This window comes from Panulirus ornatus, chromosome 10 (assembly GCF_036320965.1).
Source record: "Panulirus ornatus isolate Po-2019 chromosome 10, ASM3632096v1, whole genome shotgun sequence".
In the NCBI taxonomy this organism is placed as follows: domain Eukaryota; kingdom Metazoa; phylum Arthropoda; class Malacostraca; order Decapoda; family Palinuridae; genus Panulirus; species Panulirus ornatus.
The window spans coordinates 49,582,653-49,594,629 of record NC_092233.1 but is presented as its reverse complement, the minus strand read 5'-3'; the positions used below and the strand labels follow the sequence as shown (position 1 = coordinate 49,594,629).

At 40.0% G+C, this 11,977-nt stretch overlaps 1 protein-coding gene across 3 annotated transcripts in view; it reads right to left on the bottom strand.

Moving 5' to 3' along the window:
• Positions 1–277: 277 nt before the first annotated feature.
• The window catches only part of LOC139750939 (cytochrome P450 2L1-like), a 110,755-nt gene continuing 99,055 nt past the window's right edge, over positions 278–11,977 (bottom strand). For 2 of the 3 annotated variants that reach the window (XM_071665861.1, XM_071665860.1), the window contains one exon: positions 600–873. In XM_071665861.1, the coding sequence (XP_071521962.1) occupies positions 689–873 (185 nt within the window). In that variant the 3' untranslated portion in view covers positions 600–688. Of the gene's footprint in view, positions 874–11,977 lie in introns of all 3 variants that reach the window. The other variant, XM_071665859.1, reaches the window with a different exon arrangement.

The following is an 11,977-nucleotide window of genomic DNA, read 5'->3' as shown; positions in this document are numbered from 1 at the left end:
GGGGTAAACCATGGAAAGCTGTGTAGGTATGTATATTTGCGTGTGTGGACGTGTATGTATATACATGTGTCTGGGGGTGGGTTGGGCCATTTCTTTCGTCTGTTTCCTTGCGCTACCTCGCAAACGCGGGAGACAGCGACAAAGAAAAAAAAAAAGAACTATATATATATATATATATATATATATATATATATATATATATATATATATATATATATATATATATATATATATATATATACTCTCATGAGTCAACGGGGAAAATATAACACGGTAAGTTCCCAAGTGCGCTTTCGTGTAATAATCACATCAATGAAGACACAAGAGAAATGTAACAGTCATTTGATATACAACGAAGAGACGTAGCTAGGACGCCATTTGGTAAACATGTGATTGTTCAAGAATGAATATATATACATACATCTATCTATCTATCTATGTATATATATATATATATATATATATATATATATATATATATATATATATATATATATATATATATATATATATATATATATATATATATATATATATGGCTTATATATTTCTATAACTATAATACATATATCAATTATATAATCAAAACTAACACCACATATAGGAATTCTTCAATTATCACATTAATCCTACTAATCACAAATATTCCTGCTTGACATTGAAGAGGAGCAATACATTATGTCAAGCATCAGTGGCGGACGGTGATGACGATGTCCTGCATTTGCGGGTTGCGGAAGAACGGGTTGTTGGGCTCAGGACGAAGGTGGATCTTCTTGCCTGGAGGATGGGAGAAACTGAGGCTCTGCATCAGTGCCGTCGAAAAGATAAGCAGCTCCATACGGGCTAGGCTCTCTCCCAAACATGAACGCTTTCCTGCAAATGAAAAACAAACGTTTGTAAATCAATGTTATATATATATATATATATATATATATATATATATATATATATATATATATTTTTTTTTTATACTTTGTCGCTGTCTCCCGCGTTTGCGAGGTAGCGCAAGGAAACAGACGAAAGAAATGGCCCAACCCCCCCCCCATACACATGTATATACATACGTCCACACACGCAAATATACATACCTACACAGCTTTCCATGGTTTACCCCAGACGCTTCACATGTCTTGATTCAATCCACTGACAGCACGTCAACCCCGGTATACCACATTGCTCCAATTCACTCTATTCCTTGCCCTCCTTTCACCCTCCTGCATGTTCAGGCCCCGATCACACAAAATCTTTTTCACTCCATCTTTCCACCTCCAATTTGGTCTCCCTCTTCTCCTCGTTCCCTCCACCTCCGACACATATATCCTCTTGGTCAACCTTTCCTCACTCATTCTCTCCATGTGCCCAAACCATTTCAAAACACCCTCTTCTGCTCTCTCAACCACGCTCTTTTTATTTCCACACATCTCTCTCACCCTTACGTTACTTACTCGATCAAACCACCTCACACCACACATTGTCCTCAGACATCTCATTTCCAGCACATCCATCCTCCTGCGCACAACTCTATCCATAGCCCACGCCTCGCAACCATACAACATTGTTCCCAAGTGCACTTTCGTGTAATAATCACATCATTAGAGGAGACACAAGAGAGAAATATGTCAGTTGATATACATCGAAGAGACGAAGCTAGGACGCCATTTGGTAAACAACTGCATGTTTACCAAGTGGCTAGGACTTACTTTTGGTAAAAAGGTGATTGTCCAAGGCAGACCGCGAACGTATCATAAACTTATTATGCGGACAAGAACGTGAATTATTTACAAATCTCATCAACAATAAAGTTATCCATTTTGTATAGACCTTCACTAATATTGTTATAATTCTTTGTGTATTTAATGATAGAAGATTCAATGATATTTCTGGTGGTACTGGAGTTATATATATATATATATATATATATATATATATATATATATATATATATTTTTTTTTTTTTTTTTTTTCATACTATTCGCTATTTCCCGCGATAGCGAGGTAGCGTTAAGAACAGAGGACTGGGCCTTTGAGGGAATATCCTCACCTGGACCTCTTCTCTGTTCCTTCTTTTGGAAAATTAAAAAAAAAAAAAAAAAAAAAAAAAAAAAAAACGAGAGGGGAGGATTTCCAGCCCCCCGCTCCCTTCCCTTTTAGTCGCCTTCTACGACACGCAGGGAATACGTGGGAAGTATTCTTTCTCCCCTAATAATATATAAGGGAAAGGAAGAGAAAAAACCCTCACACATGTTCTTACAGCTCACTCTAAGCAGGGTGTTTTAGACAAGTGGATTCATACTCTACCAAATATAACAAATTTCACCATTTTATTAATGTTCGAAAAAATCCTGTTCATTTATAAAAATATTAATTTTGCCATTCAAGATGTTTTCAGAAATTTTTATTACCAAATTATTACCATAGCTGTTTATAAGATATACTCTTTTATTGTACAAAATTATGAGGTTTTAAGTGAATACATTAAATAAGTATGTTTAAAATATGTAAGGCATCATTCTAAAAAGTTTTCATTTTATTACTAAAATGAAAATAACAGTATAATGTCAAATTCAAAACACATACATAGCACCCGCATATCCATTTTATTTACAATTTATCTCCTCATTAATGATTACTGTTTGTTCCAAGATTTTCAAATAAGTAATTGCATCATAATTTTCTAATGCATTAATCATAAATTTCATATAATGCCTTATGTCATGACAATACTGCATGTGCACACTTTCAGTCACATATGAAATATTTTGTCATCACTAAAGTTTACAAGATATTTTATGTACATTAACAATTACACTAAACCAAATAGATTTTAAAAACTATGCTTCTACTGAGACTTTATCAGACTGTTCTACTTCGACAGGGGCTTCACTGGGCACTTCGTCTTTGTCATCCTTATTTCCATAAACATTAGGGTACTGTGCCATACAGTATATATATATATATATATATATATATATATATATATATATATATATATATATATATATATATATATATATATATATATATATAATATATATATATATATCCCTGGGGATAGGGGAGAAAGAATACTTCCCACGTATTCCCTGCGTGTCGTAGAAGGCGACTAAAAGAAGAGGGAGCGGGGGCTGGAAATCCTCCCCTCTCATTTTTTTTTGATTTTCCAAAAGAAGGAACAGAGAACGAGGCCAGGTGAGGATATTCCCTCAGAGGCCCAGTCCTCTGTTCTTAACGCTACCTTGCTAACGCGGGAAATGGCGAATAGTATGAAAGAAAGATATATATATATATATATATATATATATATATATATATATATATATATATATTTTTTTTTTTTTTTTTTTTTTTTTATACTTTGTCGCTGTCTCCCGCGTCTGCGAGGTAGCGCAAGGAAACAGACGAAAGAAATGGCCCAACCCCCCCCCATACACATGTACATACACATGTCCACACACGTGTATATATACCTACACAGCTTTCCATGGTCCACCCCAGACGCCTCACATGCCTTGATTCACTCCACTGACAGCACGTCAACCCCTGTATACCACATCGCTCCAATTCACTCTATTCCTTGCCCTCCTTACACCCTCCTGCATGTTCAGGCCCCGATCACACAAAATCTTTTTCACTCCATCTTTCCACCTCCAATTTGGTCTCCCTCTTCTCCTCGTTCCCTCCACCTCCGACACATATATCCTCTTGGTCAATCTTTCCTCACTCATTCTCTCCATGTGCCCAAACCATTTCAAAACACCCTCTTCTGCTCTCTCAACCACGCTCTTTTTATTTCCACACATCTCTCTTACCCTTACGTTACTTACTCGATCAAACCACCTCACACCACACATTGTCCTCAAACATCTCATTTCCAGCACATCCATCCTCCTGCGCACAACTCTATCCATAGCCCACGCCTCGCAACCATACAACATTGTTGGAACCACTATTCCTTCAAACATACCCATTTTTGCTTTCCGAGATAATGTTCTCGACTTCCACACATTTTTCAAGGCTCCCAAAATTTTCGCCCCCTCCCCCACCCTATGATCCACTTCCGCTTCCATGGTTCCATCCGCTGACAGATCCACTCCCAGATATCTAAAACACTTCACTTCCTCCAGTTTTTCTCCATTCAAACTCACCTCCCAATTGACTTGACCCTCAACCCTACTGTACCTAATAACCTTGCTCTTATTCACATTTACTCTTAACTTTCTTCTTCCACACACTTTACCAAACTCCGTCACCAGCTTCTGCAGTTTCTCACATGAATCAGCCACCAGCGCTGTATCATCAGCGAACAACAACTGACTCACTTCCCAGCTCTCTCATCCCCAACAGACTTCATACTTGCCCCTCTTTCCAGGACTCTTGCATTTACCTCCCTAACAACCCCATCCATAAACAAATTAAACAACCATGGAGACATCACACACCCCTGCCGCAAACCTACATTCATATATATATATATATATATATATATATATATATATATATATATATATATATATTTTTTTTATACTTTGTCGCTGTCTCCCGCGTTTGCGAGGTAGCGCAAGGAAACAGACGAAAGAAAATGGCCCAACCCCCCCCCATACACATGTATATACATACGTCCACACACGCAAATATACATACCTACACAGCTTTCCATGGTTTACCCCAGACGCTTCACATGCCTTGATTCAATCCACTGACAGCACGTCAACCCCGGTATACCACATCGCTCCAATTCACTCTATTCCTTGCCCTCCTTTCACCCTCCTGCATGTTCAGGCCCCGATCACACAAAATCTTTTTCACTCCATCTTTCCACCTCCAATTTGGTCTCCCTCTTCTCCTCGTTCCCTCCATATATATATATATATATATATATATATATATATATATATATATATATATATATATATATATATATATATATATATATATATATATATATATCTTTCTTTCTTTCTTTCATACTATTTGCCATTTCCCGCATTAGCGAGGTAGCGTTAAGAACAGAGAACTGGGCCTTAAGGGGAATATCCTCACCTGACTCCCTTCTCTGTTCCTTCTTTTGGAAAATTAAAAAAAAAAACAAGAGAGGGGAGGATTTCCAGCCACCCGCTCCCTCCCCTTTTAGTCGCCTTCTACGACACGCAGGGAATACGTGGGAAGTATTCTTTCTCCCCTATCCCCAGGGATAATAAATATATATATATATATATATATATATATATATATATATATATATATATATATATATATATATATATATATATATGCACATTTTCATACATGCTGCCTTATCCATTCCCGCCACCAACCCGCCACAAATGAAATGACCTCCCTCCTTTCCCCCCACTTGCGTGCGAGGTAACGCTAGGAAAGGACAACAAAGGCCACATTCGTCCATACTCAGACTCCAGCTGTCATGTCTAATGCAACGAAACCACAGCTCACTTTCCACATCCAGGCCCCACAAACCTTTCATTGCTTTACCCTAGACACTTCACATGCCCTGGTTCAATCCACTGACATCACGTCGACCCCAGTATACCACATCCTTCCAATTCACTCTATTCCTTGCACGCCTTTCATCCTACTATATGTTCAGGCTCCAATCGCTCAAAATCTTTTTCACTCCATCCTTCCAACTCAAATTTGGGCTCCCACTTCTCCTCGTTCCCCCCAGCTTTGACACACATATCCTCTTTGTCAATTTTTCCTCGCTCATTCTCTCCATGTGACCATTTCAAAACACTCTCTTCTGCTCTTTCAACCACACTCTTTTTATTACCACACATCTGTCTTACCCTTTCACTACTTACTCGATCAAACCACCTCACACCACATAGTGTCCTCAAACATCTCATTTCCAACACATCCACCCTCCTCCGCGCAACTCCATGTTTGGAGTTGCGCCTATGCATCACAACCCTATAACATTCTTGGAACCGCTATTCTTTCAAACATATACAATTTTGCTTTACGAGATAAAGTTCTCGCCTTCCACACATTCTTCAACGCTCTCAGAAACTTCGCCCCCTACCCCACCCTGTGACTCACTTCCGCTTCCGTGGTTCCATCCGCTGCCAAATCCACTTCCAGATATCTAAAAGACTTCACTTCCTCCAGCTTTTCTCCATTCACGCTTACCTCCTAATTGACTTGTCTCTAAACCCTACTGTACCTAATAACCTTTCTCTATATCACGTTTACTCTCAGCGTTCTTCTTTCACACACTTTACCAAACTCAGTCACCAACCTCTGCAGTTTCTCACCCGAATCAGCCAACAGCGCTGTATCATCAGCAAACAACAACTGACTCTTCCCAAGCCCTTTCCTCCCAAAAAGACTGCATACTTCCCCCTCTCTCCAAAACTCTTGCATTCACCTCCCTAACAACCCCATCCATAAACAAATTAAACGACCGTGGGGGCATCACGCACCCCTGCCGCAAACCTACATTCACTGGGAACGAATCACTTTCCTCTCTTTCTACTTGTACACATGCCTTACATCCTCGATAAAAGCTTTTCCCTGCTTCTAGCATTTTAACTCCTACACCATACACTCTTAATACCTTCCACATAGCATCTCTATCAACCCTATCATATGCCTTCTCCAGATCCATAAATGCTACATACAAATCCCTCTGCTTTTCAAAGTATTTTTCTCATACATTCTTCAAAGCAGACACCTGATCCACACATCCTCTACCACTTCTGCAACCACATTGCTCCTCCCCAATCTGATGCACATCAGGGGAGACAAAAAAGAGAAATATAACAGTCAGTTAACATACATCGAAGAAACGAAGTTTGGGAGCCATTTGGTATAATTTCATTATACTTAGGCGCTGTCTCCCGCGTTAGTGATGTAGCGCAAGGAAACAGACGATAGAATGCCCCAACCCACCCACATACACATTCATATTCATGCACGTCCACACACGCACATATACATACTTATACATTTCAACGTATACATATATATATACATACACAGACATATACATACATACACATGTACATAATTCATATTTGCTGCTTTCACTCAATCCCGTCGTCACCCCTCCACACATGAAATGACAACCCCCTCCCCCCGCATGCGCGCGAGGTAACGCTAGGAAAAGAAAACAAAGGCCACATTCGTTCACATCAGTCTCTAACTGTCATGTATGATGCACCTAAACCACAGCCCCCTTTCCACATCCAGGCCCCTCAAAACGTTCCATGGTTTACCCCAGACGCTTCACATGCCCTGGTTCAATCCATTGAAAGCACGTCGACCCTGGTATACCACATCGTTCTAATTCACTCTATTCCTTGCACGCCGTTCACCCTTCTGCAGGTTCAGGCCCCGATCGCTCAAAATCTTTTTCACTCCATCCTTCCACCTCAAATTTGGTCTTCCACTTGTTGTTTCCTCCACTTCTGACACATATATCCTCTTTGTCAATCTTTCCTAACTCTCTCCATGTGACCAAACCATTTCAAAACACACTCTTCTGCTCTCTCAACCACACTCTTTTTATTACCACACATTCCGCTAATGCTCAGGCACCTCACCAAAAGTCATACATACATTAAATATCCTTACCGAACCAGAATGGAAAAAAGGTGAGAACAAAGGAGAACAAATATCCTTACCGACCATTCTGGTTCGGTAAGGATATTTAATGTATGTATGAGTTTTGGTGAGGTGCCTGAGCATTAGCGGAATGCATGCATAGTGACAATGTACAAAGACAAAGGGGATAAAGGTGAGAGCTCAAATTACAGAGGTGTAAGATTGTTGAGTATTCCTGCGAAATTATATGGGAGGGTATTGATTGAGAGGGTGTAGGCATGTTCAGAGCATCAGATTGGGGAAGAGTAGTGTGGTTTCAAAAGTGGTAGAGGATGTGTGGATCAGGATTTTGCTTTGAAGAATGTATGTGAAAAATACTTAGAAAAGCAAATGGATTTGTATGTAGCATTTATGGATCTGGAAAACGTATATGAAAGAGTTGATAGAGATGCTCTGTGGAAGGTATTAAGAATATATGGTGTGGGAGGCCAGTTCCTAGAAGCAGTGAAAATTTTTTTTATCGAGATGTAAGGCATGTGTACCAGTAGGAAGAGAGGAAAGTGATTGGTTCTCAGTGAATGTAGGTTTGCGGCAGGGGTGCGTGATGTCTCCATGGTTGTTTTATTTGTTTATGAATGGGGTTGTTAAGGAGGTGAATCCAAGAGTTTTGGAGAGAGGGGCAAGTATACACTCTGTTGTGAATGAGAGAGCTTGGGAAGTGAGTCAGTTGTTGTTCGCTGATGATACAGCGCTGGTGGCTGATTCGTGTGAGAAACTGCAGAAGCTGGTGACTGAGTTTGGTAAAGTGTGTGAAAGAAGAAAGTTAAGAATAAATGTGAATAAGAGCAAGATCATAAGGTACAGTAGGGTTGAGGGACAAGTCTATTGGGAGGTAAATCTGAGTGGAGAAAAACTGGAGGAAGTGAAGTGTTTTAGATATCTGGGAGTGGATTTGGCAACGGATGGAACCATGGAAGCGGAAGTGAATCATAGGGTGGGGGAGGGGGCGAAGGTTCTGGGAGCGTTGAAGAATGTGTGGAAGTCGAGAACATTATCTCGGAAAACCAAAATGTGTATGTTTGAAGGAATAGTTGTTCCAGTAATGTTTTATGGTTGCGAGGCGTGTGGAGGAGGGTGGATGTGCTGGAAATGAAATGTTTGAGGACAATATGTGGTGAGATGGTTTGATCGAGTAAGTAATAATAGGGTAAGAGAGATGTGTGGTTGAGATATCAGAGGAGGGTGTTTTAAAATGGTTTGGTCACATGGAGAGAATGAGTGCGGAAAGATTGAGCAAGAGGATATATGTTTCAGAGGTGGAGGGAACGAGAAGTGGGAGACCAAATTGGAGGTGGAGAGATGGAGTGAAAAAGATTTTGAGTGATCTGGGCCTGAACATGCAAGAGGGTGAAAGGCGTGGAAGGAATAGAGTGAATTGGAACGATGTGGCATACCGGGATCGACGTGCTGTCAATGGACTGAACCAGCTCATGTGAAGCGTCTGGGGTAAACCATGGAATGTTCTGTGCGGCCTGGATGTGGAAAGGGGGCTGTGGTTTCGGTTCATTATTACATGACAGCTAGAGACTGAGTATGAACGAATTTGGCCTTTGTTGTCTTTTCCTAGCACTACCTCGCGCACATTTGGGCGGAGAGGTTTGTTATTCCATGTGTGGCGAGGTGGCGATGGGAATGAATAAAAGCAGACAGTATGAATTATGGTTATGTGTATATATGTATATGTCTGTGTGTATATATATATATATATATATATATATATATATATATATATATATATATATATATATATATATATATATATATATATATATATATATATATCCCTGGGGATAGGGGATTAAGAATACTTCCCACGTATTCCCTGCGTGTCGTAGAAGGCGACTAAAAGGGGAGGGAGCGGGGGGCTGGAAATCCTCCCCTCTCGGTTTTTTTTTAATATTCCAAAACAAGGAACAGAGAATTGGGCCAGGTGAGGGTATTCCCTCAAAGGCCAGGTCCTCTGTCCTTAACGCTACCTCGCTAATGCGGGAAATGGCGAATAGTTTGAAAGAAAAAGAAAGAATATATATATATATATATATATATATATATATATATATATATATATATATATATATATATATATATATATATATATATATATATATATATATATATATATATATATATATATATATATATATATATATATATATATATATATATATATATATATATATATATATATATATATATATATATATATATATATTTTTTTTTTATACTTTGTCGCTGTCTCCCGCGTTTGCGAGGTAGCGCAAGGAAACAGACGAAAGAAATGGCCCAACCCCCCCCCCCATACACATGTCCATACACACGTCCACACACGCAAATATACATACCTACACAGCTTTCCATGGTTTACCCCAGACGCTTCACATGCCTTGATTCAATCCACTGACAGCACGTCAACCCCTGTATACCATATCGCTCCAATTCACTCTATTCCTTGCCCTCCTTTCACCCTCCTGCATGTTCAGGCCCCGATCACACAAAATCTTTTTCACTCCATCTTTCCACCTCCAATTTGGTCTCCCTCTTCTCCTCGTTCCCTCCACCTCCGACACATATATCCTCTTGGTCAACCTTTCCTCACTCATTCTCTCCATGTGCCCAAACCATTTCAAAACACCCTCTTCTGCTCTCTCAACCACGCTCTTTTTATTTCCACACATCTCTCTTACCCTTACGTTACTTACTCGATCAAACCACCTCACACCACACATTGTCCTCAGACATCTCATTTCCAGCACATCCATCCTCCTGCGCACAACTCTATCCATAGCCCACGCCTCGCAACCATACAACATTGTTGGAACAACTATTCCCTCAAACATACCCATTTTTGCTTTCCGAGATAATGTTCTCGACTTCCACACATTCTTCAAGGCTCCCAGAATTTTCGCCCCCTCCCCCACCCTATGATCCACTTCCGCTTCCATGGTTCCATCCGCTGCCAGATCCACTCCCAGATATCTAAAACACTTCACTTCCTCCAGTTTTTCTCCATTCAAACTCACCTCCCAATTGACTTGACCCTCAACCCTACTGTACCTAATAACCTTGCTCTTATTCACATTTACTCTTAACTTTCTTCTTCCACACACTTTACCAAACTCAGTCACCAGCTTCTGCAGTTTCTCACATGAATCAGCCACCAGCGCTGTATCATCAGCGAACAACAACTGACTCACTTCCCAAGCTCTCTCATCCCCAACAGACTTCATACTTGCCCCTCTTTCCAAAACTCTTGCATTTACCTCCCTAACAACCCCATCCATAAACAAATTAAACAACCATGGAGACATCACACACCCCTGCCGCAAACCTACATTCACTGAGAACCAATCACTTTCCTCTCTTCCTACACGTACACATGCCTTACATCCTCGATAAAAACTTTTCACTGCTTCTAACAACTTGCCTCCCACACCATATATTCTTAATACCTTCCACAGAGCATCTCTATCAACTCTATCATATGCCTTCTCCAGATCCATAAATGCTACATACAAATCCATTTGCTTTTCTAAGTATTTCTCACATACATTCTTCAAAGCAAACACCTGATCCACACATCCTCTACCACTTCTGAAACCACACTGCTCTTCCCCAATCTGATGCTCTGTACATGCCTTCACCCTCTCAATCAATACCCTCCCATATAATTTACCAGGAATACTCAACAAACTTATACCTCTGTAATTTGAGCACTCACTCTTATCCCCTTTGCCTTTGTACAATGGCACTATGCACGCATTCCGCCAATCCTCAGGCACCTCACCATGAGTCATACATACATTAAATAACCTTACCAACCAGTCAACAATACAGTCACCCCCTTTTTAAATAAATTCCACTGCAATACCATCCAAACCTGCTGCCTTGCCGGCTTTCATCTTCCGCAAAGCTTTTAGTACCTCTTCTCTGTTTACCAAATCATTTTCCCTAACCCTCTCACTTTGCACACCACCTCGACCAAAACACCCTATATCTGCCACTCTATCATCAGACACATTCAACAAACCTTCAAAATACTCACTCCATCTCCTTCTCACATCACCACTACTTGTTATCACCTCCCCATTTGCGCCCTTCACTGAAGTTCCCATTTGCTCCCTTGTCTTACGCACTTTATTTACCTCCTTCCAGAACATCTTTTTATTCTCCCTAAAATTTAATGCTACTCTCTCACCCCAACTCTCATTTGCCCTTTTTTTCACCTCTTGCACCTTTCTCTTGACCTCCTGTCTCTTTCTTTTATACATCTCCCACTCAATTGCATTTTTTCCCTGCAAAAATCGTCCAAATGCCTCTCTCTTCTCTTTCACTAATACTCTTACTTCTTCATCCC